This window comes from Monopterus albus, unplaced genomic scaffold, assembly GCF_001952655.1.
Source record: "Monopterus albus unplaced genomic scaffold, M_albus_1.0 scaffold2.1, whole genome shotgun sequence".
NCBI classification, from domain to species: domain Eukaryota; kingdom Metazoa; phylum Chordata; class Actinopteri; order Synbranchiformes; family Synbranchidae; genus Monopterus; species Monopterus albus.
In genome coordinates, this window is record NW_018127882.1 from 6,459,104 (window position 1) to 6,481,508 (window position 22,405).

Sequence of the window (22,405 nt, forward strand, 5' to 3'; positions counted from 1 at the left end):
CGTCGTGGCAGTTGCTTTCTGATTCATGTCCGAGAATTATACCCACTCCTTTTAGCATCTTGTTCCCCGTTTTTCCATCTACTCTTGCCCTCTTGTTTAGAATAACTGCCCCTCTGTCTTTTTCAGAAAAGGTGGAAAGAGATAATGAGAACCATAGGGCCCTTTAGAAGACCTGAGCCGTCTTTATGTGCCAAAGGCCAGGCCTGGATTTAAGAGCTGTGTCTGCTTGGATGAGCACAAACTGAGGCCTAGGACACAAAGGACCAGCTAGCCATTTCCCTGTCTCCTCCTTTAAAGGCAGATAAAGAAAGGCAAGGGACAGATGGAGGTATGAGAAGAGAGAAAGGGGAGGGGAGAAGAGAGGATGGACACATGGATGGATGGATGGCCGTTTAGTATGAAAAGCAGGAGCAGCGACTCGTCGCCTCCCAGGTAAGAATGGTGAATGGGCCTCGTGGGAGGAGATGGAGAAGAGAGAATAAGGGGGGGCAGAGCCAAAAAAGAGGAGTAATGACAATAAGCAGGAAAAAGCTGGAATGACAGACAAAAAGAAAAGCAGGAGCGGGTGTGACCAGATGGCATTCAGTCAAGCTCTCTTAAGACTCATGCCAGTGTGACGCCCACATATGAGACCCAGCAGACACATACACTCCCCGCTTGTTTGAGGGCTGAATATGCGAGGCAAATCAGGTGTGTGAGGGATATAGTTTGAACCATGCTCAAGTGCAAATTTACTTTTCTTTCCCCCTCCTGTGTTACATACTGTTTCTCCCTCTTGTCGACCTGCCTGCGCCATTACTTTTGCCTCGCCTTTGTTTCCTTTTATTACTCAGCAATGGGGCCTCATAAAACAAGTCGGATGTTTTATAAAAATGCCTTAATGCCATTTGATAGAAACAAGGTTTTGTGTTCTAACTGGGTCAGACTTGTGTTTTCACTAGCTGATGAAAGAAGCTTCTTAGCATCTTATTCTAATTGATCTAACAAGCTCTACAGTACTCTCAGGTGGAAAACACAATAAAACCACAAAGGACATTAGCACTGTGTGAGGAGTGGGGTTGTCTAAAAAAGAACTGGATGAGACTGGTCAGTGTGACTATTCAAAGCAAACAAAGTATCCCTTACTTTAAATATTATTATTTATAATAAAAAAATTACATTTGTATGCAGAGGTTTTAATAAGGCTGGCTTCAGAGAAATAGGAGTTGTGGACCCACATGGTCCAGTTTTAATTTTATTAATCCACTTTATTGGAAACATTGCTAAATTAACTGTATGTGCATATGCCCACTGTGGTTACCAGTTCTTTTAGATATAAAAGAGTAAAACATGATAATTTAAACTAGCAGACAGCAGGTATAGTTGGCTCCACCGCTACCAGCTCCAGTGTTAAATTGATACATGCTGTAATATAATCCAGAGATATAATGTATAAAGGTTTAACTGACATGAACCGTCCTGCTTCCATCAGCACTTTTACTTTAGATACTCTAAACACATTGTGATAATACTGCTGTTGCTCGATGAGTCTGGCTCACAGGAGCCTTCTCCACATTAAGACATATTTCTATAACAAAAATATTTGAAAAAAGTTGCATATTGTAGTTTTAAGTAAAACTTAATGTATAATCTTATACACTGTAGTATGTAGCACTTGTTGAGATGTAGTACTATATATGGACTTATTCAGTATAAGTAAGTGTGAATATATGATGTTTTGAGATGTTTTGTACAGTAATTATTTGTAAAACTTGTGTCTTATCAATGCTGGAAAAGTAGAAAAGGTACTTGAGGCATCAGACAAATACTAAATTGTACACTAGAAGTTTACACAGAACACTTAATGGACGCATAAACAATACAGTGCTGATTGCATAATTAGTGACTTCTTTATTTGACAAAAGGGCAGGAATTAGTCCAACATCAAAACCTGGTTGGAGTTTTAAAGAACTGTTGCTTTAAATAAGGTTGTAAGCATGAGAGCAGGGGCCGAGAGGGAGAAACAGAACAACTAGATTACATTAGGCTGCAATCAAATCAATGCTCAGAATATCTTATTATGATTCATTGAAACTTGTTATTTAGAGCATTTGGAAAAACAGACTGCAGGGTAAAAATCAAAAGGCCTCACATCTGTTTAACAGTAGGTCACGATTCCCTCCTCTGTGTGAAAGATTGACCTTTTCAGCCCCACAGAAGCAGACACAATACGTCACTGAATTGCGCCGCCACAGGGTAATGACAGCCATTAATTTATATCGCGTGCTAATGTTAATCTGCAGGCCGTTTTACATTTTCTCTCTTTGCATCATAAACTAACGTGTTACACGCTGAACATGTGCACATTTTCATGTAATGACAATTTGGAACTACTTAACCTCTAGCAGGATGATAAAATGTGGCAATTACATGCATATTTTTGCTCTGTGTGCAGCTACCACAATGATAACTGCTGCGAGGTGGACAGCATAAAACTGCTTGTTGGAAAAACTGCTTGTGCCTGTTCATGCAAAATCAGCATGAGCGGGCTGGTCTGTTAAGTTTCTCCCTCATTAATCAACAAACAGAGCTAGGAAATGGAAAACTCCACAGCAAAAGGCCACAGCAGTGATTCTGTGAGCCTGAATCCATTTGAGCTGGGTGCAATTTTATTGGTCCATGTGAGTCTCCACCTGAAGGTTTAAAACCCGTCGGAGGTCTTTGCAACGTAATTTAAATTTGTGTCAACTGTCAGTGAAAGGTAAAAGATTTTCTTCCCTTCAGTAGTTCCACTGCCTGTAGTGTAGGAAATGCACTTGTCCTTGGTTTACTATAAGTGTGGAGGCATTTAATTATAATTTTCAAAATAGTATTTTTCTGAAGGAGCATCTGTGCTAGGATGGTGTTTTGTCTTTTTCAACTCAGTTTTTACTGTCTTTATCATGTATGTTTTCCTCTTTTCACAAAGGGAGGAGACGGTTCCTGTTACCAGTATAGTTACAGGTACACTATATGAGCTATATGTTGGTCTGGGGCTGTTTATCATGTTTTAGGCAGGACTTAGTTTCTGTGGGATCGCTCTGAAGTTTACATCTATCATCTGAACAATCTGTTAACACATTTACTGTGTAAAGGTTTCTCTGAGGCTTTGGTTAAGTGAGACAAGGTTGCGCGTTCACACGGGTCCTTGTGTCCTCACCATAAATTGGATCTTTTTTCACAGCGCTGCATATTTTAAACTCAGAGACATTCACCTTGTTCAAGCAGCTTGAAGATTTGCCTAGTGGAGTTGGTGTTTCTGTAACAACAAAATGCGACTACGTGCAATGGAAACAAATTAATTATGACAAATTCGATGAAAACAGAGCGATATAGAGTGATGAGCATGTGCCGGTCCCAACAGAAATGCCATGTTTTCTACATTAGTTTTCACCATTTCATGTTTGCTCTTTTAATTACATCATCTTTATGTGTCCACTTCTTCTGTTAGTGTAATGGCACCCGGCTAGAAAATTAGCACCACCGTCCCCTAATCCGTCCACTTATCCTAACGGAGGTCACGGGGTTGCTGGAGCCAATCCCTGCTGACATTGGGTGAGAGGCGGGGTACACCCTGGACAGGTCGCCAGTCACCAGCTCCTAATATTCATATAGAAATGTGTAATAATTTGTTTGTTTTTGCCAATTTTTTCTAAATTTCAGTTACATTTGGAAAGAAACCTACTTAGATTGCTCCCGTATTTGTGGTGAAGGCTCTTTCCTTTTTAGCATGACAGCGCCAGGTTCATAAAGAATTTGTTTCCTTAGCTTGGTGTGACAGGCTTTGTGGTCAACCCCATCTAAGTCATTTTGGACAAACACCAACAGTGAGCCTAGCCTTATATCAGTGGACAACCTCCCTGATGCTCTTGATGCTGAATGGGAGCAAATCTCTGCAACCAGGTTTCAAAATATTGTAGAAAACCTTCCCCAAACCTTTTGACAGACTTCTTTTCTTGTTTGTGAGTTCTTTAGCCGACTACAGAAATTGTAGAGGTGTATGTAGTGTAGTGTACTGCACACAGAAAGAGGATCCAAAGTCCCTCATTTGTTAACAAAACTAAACCGCAGCTTCATGTAATCGCAAAAGCCAGCTGTGTATGTTTTGAGCATTTTAAACAGACACACACATCCTTTTACTGTCAGTCACACATGGGTTCAAAAAAACACACATCCCCTTTCTTCCTTAACACTGCTCGTCACACACACTCTATAACACACTCTCTTCTTCACACATAAATCCCTCAAACATCCTAACATGCTCTGCTAGCTTTCCATCTCCCCGTTGAGCTCCCCCAACCCCAGTGTTTCAGGGTAATGTGAGCCAACAGCCTTAACACTAGGGTGAGGAAGAGGAGGAGGAGGAGAGAGGGAGGGAGGGCCTGTTGATGTATGGTGGAAGTAAAGCAACCCTGCCGATCAATAATGTAAACAGGAGTGAAGAGAGGCGGTAAATAAGGCCGACTCCTGACAGAACTGTCTACCTCAGGTGACAGAAAAAGAAAGAGAGGGAGCGAGGGAGAGGGGAAGTGGGGAGGGGTGAGGGGATTAACTAATAGGGGAAGGGAGGTAGAGAAAGGGTTGCAGGGGTAAAGAGAATAACAGAAGGATGAGAGGGAGAGACGGCTTAGAAAAATGAGAAAATGGAAGAAGGGGTTGAAAGGGAGAAGACTGGATGAGGTAATGGCAAAGGTGGGATGGAGGAAGGTGACAGAGAATAAACAAAGATGGAATGAGAGGAAGGAAAAGAGGGTAGTCTCTGGAAAGAAGACTCTGAACTCTACTGGGGACATGAACGCCATTCTTCCAAAAGATGTTCCCTCATTTGGTGTTTTGATGATGGTGGTGGAGATGCTGTCTAACACGTTGGTCCAAAATCTGTTCAACTGGATTGAGATCTGGTGATTATGAAGGCCATAGCGTATGAATCACATCATTTTCATACTCATCAAACCACCAAGTGACCTCTCGTGCCCTATGGGCGGAGGCATTGTCACCCTGGAAGAGACCGCCCATTTATCCAGGTTTTTCCTGTGTCACCCGTCTGTAGTTTACAATTCAGTTCTAGCAGTAATGGTGTATATAATTGCCTGCACATGTATGTCTATGTGTGTGCACCTCTGTACTTCAGTGTTAACTTTGTCAACAAAAAGGAGGAACAAATGTTTGTTGATGAGCAGTTGTCCATGACTTAAATGAGACTAAAGCTAAATTAAAAAGTAACATTTGATAATGAGAACTGACAAAATATTTACATTTTTTGTCAACAAATAAAAAAACAGTGTGAAAGATGGATGATGTTAAGTAATGACCATCTTAATGCTAAGTCTTAAACATCCTGCTGTGTCTGCGGAATCGCAAACTGTAGCTCTCGATAAGTAAACATTTTCTCTCATTCAAGGCAGTAGCCACTTCACGTGTTGCATTGCTAATAAGAAGCATCTTACATTCAGTAACACTTGGCCTCTGTCGTCTGACGTTACAGTTTCTTAGAGGAAACACATTTATGAACTAAATTAATCTACAGTCCTCTGAGAATTAGACAAGAACACAAATTCAAGCTTATCCCAGTGAACAGGAATTTAGACAAATTGTGAATGGACCCATTTTCTAAATCACCCACTGCACAGCAGCGCAGAGGAACACGAACACTGTGAGTGAGCTAACAAAAAGCCTTTTCCACTATAACTTGTCTACTGAATTGACAGGAACAACACCTGTAACCCTGGCAACTGCTGCAGCATCAAAATGCTTAAAAAAAGTAAAACATTAAGATGAAAAGTCAACTAAAATGTCTTTAGTTTTAACTAAACCTAACAAAAATCAAGATGAAAAGTTGACTAAAGCTAAAATAACACTAAATCATAATGAGGTGACAAAATTAACACTGATGAACTTGTATGTCCAAAAGTGTGAGCACAGGTTTGAGTTTTATGCCATAGGAGTGAGGACATCTTGGAAAAGTCTAGATGTTTTGGCCGATCCTCACACACATTCAGTGGCTGTTTGAGGGTTTGGACTTGGTATAGGGTTAAGGGAAGAAGGTTTAGGTTAGCATTAGGCTTTTAGTTGTGATGGGTTATGTTAGATTAAGGGGCTAGGGAGAGCTTTATGTCGATGAATGTCCTCACAAAGACAGCTGTACAAAATGTCTGTGAGTGTTCCTGTGACATTTAGCAGATGACATGCAGATGCATGACCATAAGTGACCTACTGTTGAACCGAACCAGCGCAACACACACAGCAGTGCACTCATACACATGCATGATTGAGTTATGAACCTAGCCATCGCTGAGTTCTCTGGTGATGTCTTGGCATGGCTGAACGACTTTATGAGGGCGCGCGCTCACTTTGAGCTCCTTGTCTAGCAGTAGTTCGGACTTAGTGGAGAGGAAACACACATTGCAACATAAACAATCACACAACACACATGTTTTATTATCATTACACTGTGCTCTTTTGTATTTAGAATTTTTTGAGGGGTGGGTCCTTTATGGGTGACCTCATGTTTGACCGCAGTAATTAAACTCGTGTGTCTGTGAGTGTTTCATCTGCTGTGAATATTAACAGTTTCACATGTTCTGCCTCTCTTTAAAAGAGTCATTCACAGCATTGTCATACACTATAAATATAATTGTTGCTGCTCATCAAATAATGAATCACAGTAGTGATTCAGACCTTGGAAGCTCCTACACTTTCTGTTTTACACCAGTGGGCCAGTGTTGGTAATGAGCTGACAGTTCCGATTCATTTTGCATCAGAACATTTCACTAATAACTCAGAACATGAAGAATATCAAGTAGAGCTGGGTGATAATTCTCTGTTACCCTTCCAACTGTATTACCCTTACCAGTATTAATACTGAATTTCATCAAGCCATACTGTGAGGATATGAACTTATGTTCTCATTCTACAAATGTCTGTGTCCAAATTAATCATTCTAAGCAGGCTGTTAAATACAAATCACATTTAGGTTTTTATTGAGCACAAACAACAATCATTTATGGGCAACAGTTTTGTTTATCATTATCACATTTACTGCTTTCAGACTCAAATTTGAACATTTGCTGGTTTTCTTAGCTGATTAAAAAAAAGATTTTTTTCAATATTGATTGTTGACCAGACAATCATCTTTTAGATGTCATGCTGGACTGTGGGAAATTAAACGAGACCTTTTCCAACATTTTAGAAATCGAAAATCAATTAATTGTGAAAATAAATGTGACATCAACTGATAATGAAAATAACTTAATTGTCTAGTAGTAGCATTAGAACTAGGTCATTGTATGTTATTGTAATTTTATCATTGATTTGTTTTGTTTTAAGAGGTCAAAGTGTTTATTTGTCATATGCACAGTTAGGAAACGTGTTTCCCTGTACAATGAAATTCTTACTTTGCCGTCCACATGAATGCCACAAAATACTAATGAAATGTAAAGTAGATAAATAAGTAACACAAAATCTAAGGCACTTTAAGCCGCAAATGAAGCCATATAATAAAAATATATAAGAATATAATAACAGAATGTATGCTGCATGGGAGCAGCATGTGAAGTAAACAGTCAATGTGCAAACTGAGAATGTAAACAGTACATGACGTATTTCCTGGTAATAAACTCCTGTCAGCTGTTTAGGATTCTGATGGCAGAGGGAAAGGAAGAGTTTTTCACTCTCTGCAGGCACTTGCGGTCCATAGCAGTAGTGCTGCCATACCAGACAGTGATGCAGCTGGTCAAGATGCTCTCAATGATGCAGCTGTAGAAGTTGCAAAGGATCCTAGGCGACATGCCAAACCTCCTCAGCCTCCTCAGGAAGTACAGCCACCATTGGGCCTTTTTGACCAGCTGTGTGGTGTTAAGTGTCCAAGTGAGGTCCTCACTGATGTGGACGCCCAGGTATTTGAAGCATTAAGAGCCGAGTAAATTAAATGATGGTGTTTTATGATTGTCTTGACCAGGAAGTCGTTTAATCCACCATTAAACTTTTTTTGGATGAACAAAGTTTAGTTGTAGAGCGCCATTTGCACTTGCTTTATGTTGGTTCACAGACCAGTGATGCTTGTGTAATGGACAAAGAGTCAGAGTTGACAGACTGTGATATGGTGCAGAGAGAAAAGATGCATCTCGCTGATGATTGGGAGCAAATGTGGACTGAGAGGAGAGTTGGGTAGGAGGGATGGAGTCGTCAGGGTTATAAGGTGTAATCCTTCCATTACAGATTCCAGATGTTTGTGTAAAATAGCCCCAGAAGAACCATCACACATAAAACACTCATGTTCTTACACAGTCTCCTGTTGCATCAATAGATCCTAAAAAAACTGAATTTACAATGAAAGACATGAGTTAGAGAAGATTATATAGTGGAACCATACTCAGTGTCTGGAAGCTGTCATTAAAATGCTTGGCTGCTGCCGCTGTGCTGAATATCCACCTACAATTCTGTGCGATATGGAAGAAGTGATACAACATCAACCTTTGATAATCTATGCAATAGGAGGATATTAGTGTCTGATAGCTATGCCAATGTATAAACAGGCTTTGATGGAGCACTTATTATTCTTTCTGTGTGGGTTCATGCACTCAGACTAAATGATTTCTCAGGGACCGCACTCTCCTTCATCAGCCAGCAGTTTGATGAATGACTATCACGTTATTCAGACAACTTTCTTTCAGCCCACATCTGTGAACTCCTCAGTAAGCAGTGCTCTGTCATACCCGTCTATGGTGCAGACTTTTATGCACATACTTCTGGTCTTAGTGGGACTGAGAGGCATCATAGTATGTAGTTTTTGATAAGTTGCCATTGCCCTAAAGTGCCTCATCTCCTGTTTAACGATTGCAGGTGGAGTACATTCTGCTGAAACTGCTGCTTGATTCAGACAAGCAGGAAGAATGCAAATATTGTGCTCAGCTCAGCACACAACCCATTTCTGGTATATTAGCAACCAGTCATGTAAATTAATATTTATACTTTTTGTTAAACAGGCAAAAAATCCAGGTGCTTTAAAAACAAGCTCTTAAAGGCGCTATAATTTTTAGATTAACAATAGATCTAATCTAAGAGGTCGCCGCACAAAGGTATGAAGCAAAGTGTCTCATGCTGTTTTCATGCATGAACTCCACACAGTGTCCACGGGATCAGGTCCAGACTTTGTCCAGAGTTGCCTTTTCACACATGTAGTACAGAACAGGAGACAGGCAGGACATGATGCAGGCATGTAGCCAGTTTGTAGTTTGATCATAAACGAGTTTTTTGCCGTGCTTTAAACTGGTCTGACGATTCTGGCACCAGCTCTTAATGACAGAAGTTCTCCACTCTCCAGTTAGATATTTTTGTTGTTGTTAGATATTTTTCTTCTTTCCAAGTGACCATTTTTTATCAGCATCAGATGTTTTTTATCTTCCAGTTTCATGCCGGTCACATCATAGAGCATCATCAACACGCCCACCAGCTCAGCTCCTTGTGAATACTCCACACTATACGCTGCTGTTTTCTCACATGGTCTCACTCCAGCTCACTCAGACATTACACAAACTACTAGGGAGCTGGCAGGGTGAAGTCGGCTTAATGTCCAGGTGGACTAACGCATTTGGGTTCTCACGTGCAGCTACTCCGAGTAATATCTAGATAATTTCAGGGTTCCAGTGCATGCCTGAAAAGGGCTTTAATGTTTTTGGCCCACAACTTTTCTTGGCAACACAGTGGAGCATTTAGCAGCTAAAGAGTCAGATATGCCCCTCAGGAATTGGTAGAGACCACAACAGAGCTAGAAGAGGAGTGAGTACTTGACAAATTCATCAGGTGCCCAGGACCTTGACTCATAATAAACAATAAACTCATCTGTGTCTGCTGGGTGGTTTCTATCATGTTTGGTGTATCAGTCTTATAAGGTGACATTATGTTGGTAAGGAAGAATCTCTGGGAGCATTTTTTGAAGCAATTTTCCTGAGAAATAACTAAAATAACAAAGTAAAGTGCAACTTCAAACTAGATTTTTGAAGGAGTACAAACATAACCGCAGTCCTCTATACACTGACAGTTATTAAGTCTCTCAAACCTCTGCAAATAAATAAAAAATGAAAAATCCTTTTTGTCCTTGTATCTCAAAAAATACCAACCCACCAAAATGATCAAAACATTTATATAACAGCAAGTAGAAACGGGTACTGGAACAAAGTCAGGGACCAAGTCTTGAAGCTCAAGTAACAAGTCTAAATCAATTCGGTCTCAATAACAGCACAGTGCAGTGGGAAGGCTTGCCTCGTGTCTGAAAACACGTTGGACCTCACATTGTGCTTGTTCTTGTACTTCTTGAAGTTTTCAGTGATTAAATCAAGTTGCCTTTCCTGATCCGTGTTGATTAAGACTGTGCTGTGGTGACCCTTTGCGATATTTTCATGGGCATGAAAGTCCATTTGAATTCAATAAAATCTTTTTTGCTGTTGTATTCAGCAACAGCTTTGAAATGTCTGGATGCCCTTAGAAAAGTAATTAGCATTGTCACATATTACAATATTGTGATGAAGGTATGGTTTAAACCTGGATTACATGTTACCAAAATGTTTGCTACCACTCATCTTTAGAAAGTGGTTTCAGATTGAAACTATGATACAATGCAACTTAAACCAGGTTTGCTTTTCCTCAAGAGTTTCATTTCTTTCAACTTTGTATCTCAAAAGCTTTGGTGCTAAGAAAAAAAAAAACATATTTTACCATATTTTAGGATGTCCCTAGCACTGCTTTAAATCTTTCTGCTTATGGCCTGCGATCCTCTGAGGGTTGGATTGAAGAGCTTCGTCTGTGTTGTGCAGCTTGTTCAATCTGTGTGTGTGAATAATTAAATATAATTCAGTTTTAGGAACCTTTTGGAGTTTTTAGATTGAGTGGTTAAACAATTGTTGTGAGCAGCTTGGGATAGTTTTTGGCTACTTCTGTACCATATCTCAGCCCCTGAAAATGTCTGGCAACCCCTCCTCTCCTTCATTTGGCATTTAGACCAGAGGTCTTCAAATTGCTGGGTGTACATGGAGAGATGAGAGGCAACGTTACTGCATGAGGTGAAAGGGGCAGGTGCACGGTGGTGTTCTGAAAAACAGGAAGTTATTTATTGTAGTCTGTCCTGCTGATTTGACCCACGCACCCACACAGTCACAGCTCACAGCACACTGAGGCAATTGAGGTACTTTAAAACACTTAACTCCCAATTGCCCCAGTGTATGTAAAAGGTTTCTGTAGGATCATGTCAGGGTGGTTGTCCACCAGCTGAAGCTCCGTAGAAGTCACTTGATGCAGCAGCAGGACAGTGACCATAAACAAAATAAATCTACAGTCAACAGCCAACAGAGCTGCTGTGAATGACCTCAAGAACCAGTTCACAAGACATCCTAACCAGGAGGAACTGTGCAGGTCTAATCCACAGCTACAGTAAACATGTTTGAGGTTAATGCCTCCAAAGGAGCTTCAACCAGTCTTTAAATCCAAGGGTTCACTTAATTTTTCCACCAGCACTGTGAATTTTTAAAGAATGTGTTCAATGAAGACAGGAAAGATTATAGTTGTTTGTGTCTTATTAGCTAAAGCACATTTTGACTGTCCATACTTGTCTGCCCCAAACCTGTTCAAGTCTCAATACTAGATTAAATATATTGTTGGAATGGAATTTTTTTCAGTGTGTGTAGAGGTGGTTGTCCAGCTTTTGGGATTCATGCTGAGAGCAACATGCCGAGCCTCATCAGAAAGTGTGGCAGTGTTGGTGTAGGTGTGTGGAGGCTTGTTAAATCTAAAACTCCCTCTGTTTCTCACTCAGATTTTATTTGAGAGATTTTCTCTTTCTTCTTTTTCTCTCAATTCAGTACACTTCTGTTTATTTACTTTTTATTTAATCAGTTCAATTGAAGGTTTTTTTTCCAGAGATCTCAGTGGAAAAAATTGATCAGCCACATTACAAGAAGATATGACAAATGTTTTGTATACTGCAAAGCAATTAGAAGCAGTGACAGAGATTGTTGCTGAGAGAGATGAAGAGAATGTAATTTTGCTTTGCACATTTTAATTGTGATAAAGGTATGTAATATTACAAACCGTTTGGGTAAAATGTTTTTTTGAGAATCATTTAAAATGAGCTGGAGGAGAGAGAACATCCTCAGGCATCCATACTGGAGGTCATCATTCACTAGCTGGCAGCACCCAGCAAACTAGCATTAGTTCCTCAGTTTTGGATGTAAATATTATTTTCCTAACTATTATAATTAATGAGAATCACTTGTGAAGTTCTTTCACAAGGCATCCCAGGGTTGGCTGCCCTCAACTGACATTTTTGTTAGCTATTCAAATGAAGATGAATAACGAAGTCAAAAACAAAATGTGAACTCAGTCAGTTATGGGGTGAAGTTATTACTGTGTGAAATGCGAAAAACATGACTTATTTCATCTAACACACTCACAACGTAAAGAGCCTGGCCTGCAGTTTTTATATGAGGATGTTTCTGTGTCACTATGAGTGGGTTATTTCATTCCTGGCCGTGGGAGAACTGTAGCTAAGAGATCCCCTGGTGTTTCTCATATATGTGAATAAGTTTGCTTTTCACAAAATGACAGAGGCATTGTTCTAGGCTCCAGCTTTCAGCTTTACTTAAAAAAAAAAATCAGTTCAGGAGCAGTTTGGTGTCGGGAAACAGCCGCAACCCACTGCTCTCCTCCTGCGGATACCCTAGTGATATAAGTTCACATCAAGTCTGAAGGATGGAAAAGATTCCTATGGTGGCAACTTGTGAGTGTTCACGTCACAGGACAGCCGTTGTGGGAAATCAATGAATATATTACATCCGATTTTTCATACTGTTGTTTCTTGGTCAATGAATAGGAGAGTCTGCTGAGAGTCATCTGAATGTTTTATAGTGCAGAGGACTGTCTAAGCTGCTCCAACACAGACACGTGATGAACATATAGAATGTGTAGCTTTTAGAACTATAGATTATTCAGCACAATATTTTCTGTTTTCAATTTCTTTTTCACTAGTATTCTTCACTGGCCTGCACACCTGATGTTAGAAAGTTTGTCTTGGAGGTGTATGCTTCACCTGAACCTAGGGAACAACCAACAACGCTACTGTCTTTTTGTCTCCACTCTAGAGTGTGGATACCTGAACTGAGCACAACTGGACCCGTCAGTACCTGAGGGTTTGGACAGAAATTTAGAAATTTTGTTCAGGTCGGGTTCAGACACGTAGGTTAAACTTTAGGCTAGATGGTTGGCTGGAGCACTCAAATGTCTGCTTCGTTTAATGATAACACTGTACAAACTCAACTGTGTTGGGCTTGGATTAGGTTCAAACATTATAAACTATAAGTTCGTCAGGTTTGGGCACCACACTCAGGCACCGGCCTGATCTATGCTCTGCACTACATGCAACAAAAAGGATTTGATTCATGACACCGAGTCTTTAATTCTTCTGAGAACTAGCAACTCTCAAAACGTAAAGGAATAATGTCCATGATACTCAGGACAGACTGTACAATCTGTGATGAAAAATACCATACTTTAATTATACATCATTTGGGTTAATTATGATGACTTTTACTGATGTGAAGTGCTAAGCTGTGGATACTGGAGTCCTCAGAAAACTTAGTTTCACATTAAATGAACACAGAATTAATCTACCAAATCAAAGGTTATCTGGTCCAAACAATATACCAGTTTCTCAGTTAAACTAAAAAGCTTGAATAAACTGTTGGTTAAGGGGACAGCAGTCTGTATTTGTAATGTACTTAACACAGAAATATCTGTCTTCAAATCAACTGACCACCATAATAGTGCCAGCATAATTTGTAACGGGCAACATGACATTAAATATAGACTTTATCTTCACAGCTCTCTGTCTCTGTTAAGAAAGATTTCCTCTTGTCATCTCTCTCTGCAGACGTGATTCACACAGTGGGGCCGATTGCACATGGGGGAGTGGGAGAGGAGGAGAAGAAGGCTCTGAGGTCGTGCTACAAGAACAGCCTGAAAACAGCCACTGAAAATGCTGCACGTTCTGTGGTGAGAACAGAGGGATGAGATGAAGGGATGATAGAAGCTAGGATTAAAAAAAACAAAGGGAGATAGGAAGGAACGATGAAAACAGAATGAAGTGAGCAGTTCAAAGAGAGCAGAAACATGAGAGGCTAGGTTGCGAAGGGTGAAGGAAGAGAAGTACTGAAGAGAGAGCCACATACAGTATCAGGACTACGAAGAGATTCTACAGTTAAAAAAATGAAATCTGAGCTAAAGATTTAACATATGAAGATGTTTAAAGGAAACTGCGTTCAGACCAGGATGGAGAAGGAGGAAAAGAGGCTGCTGCAGGTGTTGACTTGTAAGAAGGTTTTCAATTCGGTTTTATTTATGGAGCACCAAATCACAAAAATTATCTCAAGGCACTACATAGTATGGTCAGGACCTTACAGTATTATAGAGGAAAAACCCAACACATGGTGTGCTTTGTAACACATCACGCAGGAGGTTTCACAACAGAACAATGTGCTAAAGTCTAAGAAAAACACCAAAGCAATGTTAAAATGAAGTCAAATGAAAATGAAAACATACATGCAGAGCTCCAAATGTATGGCAAAATAAAAGACATGCAGCACAATACAGTCTGGTAAACCCAACTATGGATATGTTACATTTTATTTGACCTTTCAGCCCAGTTTTTAAAATTAAGCTCTTTAAGCCCTTTGTTATTGCTGCACATTTTTCAAATCCTTTATTTACCTTTCGTCTTGAGGAACTCGTGAGTCACACCCGCTCTCACCTTGAGCTGCCACCCCCACAGTGTGGTTAAACGGACAGATCTGGAGACGCAGGGAGCATCCTGGCATCTGCTCGCACCGCTGGGTTTGACAGTGGGTTGAGAGTCTGCCAGATATGATTTAGTTTACTATCTGCTTTCCTCAGCTCAGAAGGAGAGTGGTATGAACCTACCTGACAAGGACTTAAGATTACAGTCCTTTACATTTGTATTACAATTCCAAGCAGTCACATTTAAGTGCATGCATGATTTAAATGTTTAATTGTAATTTTATGTAATTGTAATTGAAATGTAACACAGTTTGGCCAAACAAATTTGGAACCCAAGATCCACTATTAATCACTTACTAAGATCAGAATATTATTAGAATGTGAACACAACCAAAACAAATTAAATTAAATGTTATTTATTTATTATCTTTTATGTTTTAAATTTATTGTTGTGGCGTACATGCGGGGCCATTAACAATCCTATGGGGGCGCTGCAGCACCCTCTGCACCCCTACTTCCCACGGCCTTGGTTTTGGTATAAAAACACACACCCACTTGATGTGGCTAATTCAGACAGCTAAAGCTTCACATTACAGTAGGTTTGGGAAAAGAAGAGATCTCTTTGCAGCCAGTGTGTGTAGGAAGAACAAATACAGCAACCAACATTTCTTTCAATGTACGTGCAGACATAAGAAGACTTTTTAAAATCGTATTTTGGGGACATTTTATGCTTCTTTATACAGCAAGAGTATAGAAATGACAGGAAGTGAGGGCGAGAGAATGATGCAACAAAGATTCCCAACAGGATTTGAACTGGGGACATTGTGGTTTAACCCCTAAGAGGAATTTTTTAAGACATACTTGAAATAAAAAAAAACAACAACTATCCTTTAAAAGCATCCAACTGCAAAAACACAGGTCATTTTTATTGAGGAGCTGCCACAAAAAGCTGCAGGTGACAAGCGGTAGATGAGAACCAGCGCTTTTACCAGTCTGTCCTGTTTGTCGCTCACAGCAGGATAGAAAAAAATTGGCCAGTTATCTACTGTTACTTTTATGGTCTTCTCAGGCCACGGTTTGTTTAGCTGAGTTCTAATCAGATACCCAAGTTGCTGTTTTTCTGTTACATGTGTCACTGTGAATGTAACTCTGGGACCTGTATTATTAAATCACGACTGCTGTTTTGTCACTGATTCAGCCCAGAGTGGATTAAGGACAGTGACAACAGCTTCACTGACTCTATAAGGACCGTTCTTTTTTACAGTAATGGCGGATCATGGGGACGTCAAGTAGCTCCAAACATTAGGAGCAGCACCATAGAGTTACATGGACTTGGCTGCTACAGTATCTTCTAACATAAGAAGATGAAATCAATAGCAGTGTTTCTACTTGTGACATTTTAAGTTGTTAACATGTGCCAAAACATTTATACACATTTTACAGTACTGACTGCCTCCCTCAAATCCTGGGTCACTTTAATAGATTAGGTACCTAGCTAACTACTGTAGCTAAATTTGTTGAGCTGTCTGCACCAACAGAATGCAGAATTAGTTTGCAAGACTGTTCAACTAATTAAAAGCAGTAATTTGCTGTTCCTTACAGAAAACAATGGATTTGAATTGGCTCTTTGGAGCTATGAATCTGCTCTTTGGAGCTATTTGAAGTCGCAGGACCCACTACCTTTTTTTGATCCTTCAGTGCTGCAGTTCTTTCATTTTAAAGGCTCTGGTTCAGCCAGGAATGAAATGGTATATATAATAGTTATTGGTTTTTTTTTTTTAACTCAAATACAATAACACAATTGCTACCACACCAACCTTTGTAAATAATATAATAATCCTCGGTTAGAGTCCAAGGCTTCTATAGCTGGGGATAGATGTAGCTCTACACCAATCCTAGCCAGCAAAAGATGGTCGACAATTTGGTCTTTAAATAGCAGTGAAAGTCAGAGAGAGAAGAAAGACTGCCATAAAAAAACAATCAGAGGAAAGACTCCATCGAGATCCAGCAGAGTGTGATTTCTGCAGATTGTGTGTGTGTGTGTGTGTGTGTGTGTGTGTGTGTGTGTGTGTGCGCGTGTGTGTGTGTGATGAATGCAGGATGTTATGTGATCAGCAACAGATTGTAACCACTTCGTTTGTCCTCTTTACTCTGCAGGCTTTCCCTTGCATCTCCACTGGAGTCTACGGTCAGTGTCTGTCTGTACGTGTGTGTCCTCAAGTGAGAATATGATCTTTTAATCTGTTCTGTGTCTGTGTGTGTGTGTGTGTGAAAGTTGTCATTTTTTACAATCTTACTTTACACGTTTATGGGTTGCTTAGGTCTATACTCAAACTGGTGATTTTTCTGGTGAGTATTAGAGAGTAAAATCCATTTTCACCCAGCATTAACAGTAGATCCATGTGCCTGTGTTTGTACACTGTACACACAGGCTGTGTTTTCTGTCACATTTCCAGTATCAGTCTCTCTGTTTAACCACAGTGTTGAACCACCCGGTGCCACTTGTCACATTATCTCCTCCAGTCCAGAGGCGGTTCTCAGATTAAGGCCTTGGATTGAAACTGGCAGATTAAGACAGATTAGGCTGGAGATTTTGTCAGATTGACTGAAATCCCCCTGGATAGGATAGTGCTTTAAACACTCCCGTGGGTGGGTGTGGGTGTGGGTGTGGGTGTGCGGTCCAGTTGTCGACGCTCTGTTCCTGTTGCTCAAAAGAGAAAAGGCCCAAACTTCTGAATGATTCAATGTGTGAGCCTGTTTCCCCACATGACTTTTTTTTACTCTTTCTTCTTGAGTGTTTTGTATCAGTAACCAGTTTGGGAGCGTAACAAAAGGTGACATATTTTTACCAGATGCACAGTAAACAGGTTTTTACTTCTGTAGCTACAGAAAGAATAGATGAAATTCTGGTTTTTAAGAGATAATAGGAAAAAGAATTGTCTTGACTGGAGGTTGATTTTACAGTTAAAGGTATGACTGCTATTAAAGCAGGAAGGTGGCGGTAGTTAATTAGTTTAAAAAATACTTTTGAATGAATAATGCTACAAACTACCTGTTTCATTAGAGCTCATTGTGAATCTATGAAAACCGAAACTTAACAAATGGAAATAATTTTAAAATCTTGGTGGAAAAACAGATAAATAGCCAATTTCTCAAGTAATAAAACCCCCTCTTGACAGCGGTGTGCACAGGTGTATAATCATTCTGGCTGGGTAGCGCTCATTACAGGTTGAAGCTGGGGTGAAGCTATTGTATGACTGTAATCACCACTACTGATAATAATAAAGGTCTACTTTGTCCCACCTTAACCAGCATAAAAATGTAAAAAATCTATTGCTAATTTCATTACTAAATGGTTTTGCTAAATACGTTTTGGAGAAAATTAATTATTGCCTTGATTATGATCAGTAGCAACATTTCTCCAGTCCAAAAAATGTTGGCTGTGAAAGGTTATGTTGTTGTACTAAATGTATAAAAAAAAAACAACTCAGTAACACAGCTGACTTACTGGAAGAATCGTCTTTATTTCACGATGCATTTTGGCACAGGGGCCTTCATTGATTTACAGTATATATTTTTAAAAAACGTATTAGCTATCCAGTGAGAGCTAGACACATGAAACGTTTCACTGCCAACCTGGAAGTTTCAAAATAAAAGTACACAACAAGATAAAACTAGGTGGCAGTCAGAGAGCGCAAGCCTCCACCAAGCAGTTCAGTTTCCCCGTAATGCCATTTAAAAAAAATAAGAATTGATTGAGGATGATCCGGATCACCACCAGAATCTAATGGATTGATCTGTGGGCCATAACCTACCTCTCCCAAACATTTCATCAAAAATCATTCACAACTTTTTGAGTTATTCTATAAACAACCCTAAAAGCGAACCCTGGGAAAAGCATAGCTTCCTTGGTAAAACTAAAAAAAAAAGAATAAAGAAGAGGATATGTAACTTGGATGAGTATTTTAAGATCATAATGCAGTTAAAAGTCTACAAAACCCTTATTACATAATTGTTGAATTGACTATGTACTAACTCTCAGATGCTAAAACTTTGATTCAAATTCTGAGACTAAATCCAGGAAACCTCTTTTTGCTTTCCCAAGAAAGTTAATGCCATCCCTCCTGGGTCCCAAATGACCCTGATCAATTCTAATAAAAGAAAAATCAATTTAGCCACTAAATCATATTGGACTACTGGTTGGTTTTGTACTACACTGGACTTTTACGCTGAAGATCACGGTTCACATCCTGCTACAGTGCAGGTGGAGGAAAGATCACAGTTTGGGCTTAAATTAAAATCAAACTGATGCATACTGTGTTGTGCTTTAAGTTACTGTGCTTTGAGTTGTCTAAGCATAATTATAAACATGGATATGGAAATAAAACTAATGAAATATGATAGCAGTAAATGTTTTGTAGATAAGACTCAGTTTGAACATTTTCCAACTTTGCGGGGGAGTTCTGTAATAACATTTTCTCATTAATGATGCAGAACTTAACCAAAGCAACAAGGCATGAACTAGATTATTTTTATTCAATATTAGCCACAGAAATGAAACTTTGCCTTTTTTTTTCAATGAAACAGTAAAATGGCTTATGTAACAAATCATCATGGGCCAGTCTGACACCTTTTATTATATCCTTTGCAGTGCGAATGCTGCATGTGTTAATTTTGATGCTGAAACAATAGCGTTCGGTGCTAATGTATTCCCCGTGTTCACATGTTACACCCATTCTCATGATGTATGGAATAATTACTGTATAATCACATGGTGTGTGTTTGTTTGGGCCGAATGATGAATTTTTACTGCCAGCACAGAGTTGCTTTTCCAGCAGTGGGGGTAATTTTCCAGCAGTGAAAGGTCTCGGCTGCCGAATGAATAGAGAAGAGGCACTGTAGTCTTTCTCCATCTGTCTCCTTATAACCAACAAGTGTGTTGTGTTTACTTCTCGCTGGGACAGGCGAGTCGGAATGAGAGAAAGTGAGAAAACACAGAACGTAGAGTGTTAGATTCATGGAAAAAAGAGGAACAGGGACTGTGTGGAAAAAGTGCAGACAACAACCTAACACAAGTGCAGGGACCTGTCACTGCACCTGTTCCTGCAAATTGTGTATATATTTTTGATGTTGTGTGTGTGTGTGTGTTTGTGTAGGATATCCACCTGAGCAGGCTGTGCACGAGGCGTTATCAACTGTGAGGGAGTATCTGGATGCACATCATGAGAAGGTGCTTATGTATGGATGTGTGTGTTTGTGTCTGCATGAGTGGCAAATTTTCCCTACCATTTCCTCTAGGCACTATTCCTTTCACAGCTGTTGTTTTTGTTTTCTGGGGAGAACAAGAAGACAACACATGCACACACTCACACATAGAGTGACATACACACACTCCCAAGTCGTGGATCTCATGCTCATGGCCAAGTCTGTGTTTTAATTGGCTCCTTACGGGACTAAGCCCGGCTAACACAAACAGAGACACACACTTTCTCTCTGGAGAAACAGCGAGCGGCGAAAAGACAAATTGACAGAATAGATGGCTGGAGGGGAGGGACAGAGAAGGGAGAGGGGTGATGGAAGAGTGGAACAAATAGGAAACTTTCCAATCAGTCGTTTACACGCTCAAAACTCTCCTCCCCTCTTCCTCCTTTCACTTCTCAGATCTCCTCCCACTCTTCTTTTCAATCTTTCTGCCTGCCTGTAAGCACTGTGTTCTGTCACCTCCCAGAGAGGGTGTTGACGATGTTATTGTTAGCGCTGGCGTCCCCAGAGTCTATGTAGCAATACCAGCCGACTGATGCCGTCAGCCACTCCAAGCTCAACAAATGAACATTAGGCACTACACGTCTCACCATAGAGGACAATAGTCAACAAGTCTTAAACGGCGGAAAACAACACCAGAAAGCCAAATCAATGACACATTTATTTACATTCTGCCTGGAAATACCTCCTCTGTGTGTTTTTGAAGGGTTTTATTGTAAACATGTGAGAGGCTGAGACACGTTATTTACATATTTTTAAAGTGACAATTTTCACAAGAGGAAATTGGGTTATTCTTTAATTGAACCTCAGTTTTACTTTTTTTACAGACAGGCAGTTCTGAGTGAGCCCAATACATTCACTTGTTTTTTTACCTTTAGCATCTCCAGGGTCTCTGTTGCTAAAATGACCTCCCCACTAGAGTCCTGCATGGGTCCAATTTTGAAAACCTACACCCGCAAAGCTCCGTATCAGACCTGCTCTTTTAATTTTGTATTCACCACTGGCTATTTTCGCTTTTAGGTTATTCAGTTTGACACACTGATGCCTACGTTGGTGTCTGAGTGACGTCCTATTAGCTAGATGTGAGTTGAGGGGTGAAAGGTTATGCCATAGGCCTTCACAATAAATGTAGAGGTTATTTAGGCTTGATAAAATTATGCTGGATTAGATGTTTAAAAGAAGCTGCACCTTTATTTATTTATTCTTTAATTCATGTTTATTTCACTCACTACCCACTGCATTTATATGATGTGAATTACTATGATGTATTTTTTACCCGTTATCCATCATTTTTTGCGGGTACCTGACCCAGTGCAGGACTCTTCTCCCCACTGCTGCCATTTTCTGGAGGCCATTGTACATGTACATTGTACAAAATGGAGGCAATTCAGTGTGGAGGTCAGAGAGTTTAGCCCAGGGGATGTAGTTACTTACTGTACATTTCCGTGGCTTTTCTTTTAGCCTCCTGGTGAGTGATGGTGATTGCGCAAAAAGCTGAGACTGAGAAACACGGGCTACAGGGTAGCAAGCTGCTAAAATGTCTGTGAAGGCAATGAGACTTTGAAAGAAAACTCCCACACTGGGCAGAATGTGAAACAGTCAAGACTATAAACTGCAACGCTTCACCCACAACAAAAAAACCCACAACCTTTACAGACACATTATGGTGGTAATAATGTTAGAAAGTACCACAGATGTTTTACAGTACATCCCTGGAAGCATTTTTTTATTGTAGCTACACTAACTTTAATCATCAGGCTGCACATCGTGTTTGTGTAATGTAAATATTATAGACTGCGAGCCAGGACCTAAAGAACACAAGTGCACAGAGCATAAAGGTTGTTTATTGTCATAAGGTAGCTGCACTCACTCAACCGGTGTCTTAATATCATTTGAAAGCTATTAACCTTATGACTTTGTGTGTCCTCTGTGTGTGAGTGTGTAGCGGTGAACGGATTTTGGTGCCATGAGTCTGGATTTAGTCGACTAGTGTTTGTTTCTCGCACAGTAGTGAGAGAAGCAAACACACACAGTTTAACACACAGGAGCATGTACAAAAACACACAAGTTACTTTTCTCCCCACCATGCACGCATCTATGGACACACACGTTTATACAATAGAAGTACTCATAGCACTCCTCCTTCTCTCTAACCTTCTCTTTAACCTCTTTCTGGCTCTCTCTCTCTCTCTCTCTCACACACACACACACACACACACACACACACACACACACACTGCTGTATCTCTCTGTAGACCCTTCCAACACTGTGTCCTCAGCATGGAGTATAATAAACACAGTGTTGAGGCATAATGGGGAGCTAATAGGGGAGTAATGGATTGAT

General features: G+C 40.0%; 1 protein-coding gene across 3 annotated transcripts in view; it reads left to right on the forward strand.

Annotated features, from left to right (window-relative positions):
* The window catches only part of macrod1 (mono-ADP ribosylhydrolase 1), a 110,958-nt gene that overhangs the window by 82,559 nt on the left and 5,994 nt on the right, over positions 1–22,405 (forward strand). For all 3 annotated transcript variants that reach the window (XM_020591315.1, XM_020591307.1, XM_020591322.1), the window contains exons 6-8: positions 13,937–14,058; positions 16,957–16,987; positions 19,956–20,029. In XM_020591315.1, the coding sequence (XP_020446971.1) occupies positions 13,937–14,058; positions 16,957–16,987; positions 19,956–20,029 (227 nt within the window). The remainder of the gene's footprint in view (positions 1–13,936; positions 14,059–16,956; positions 16,988–19,955; positions 20,030–22,405) is intronic.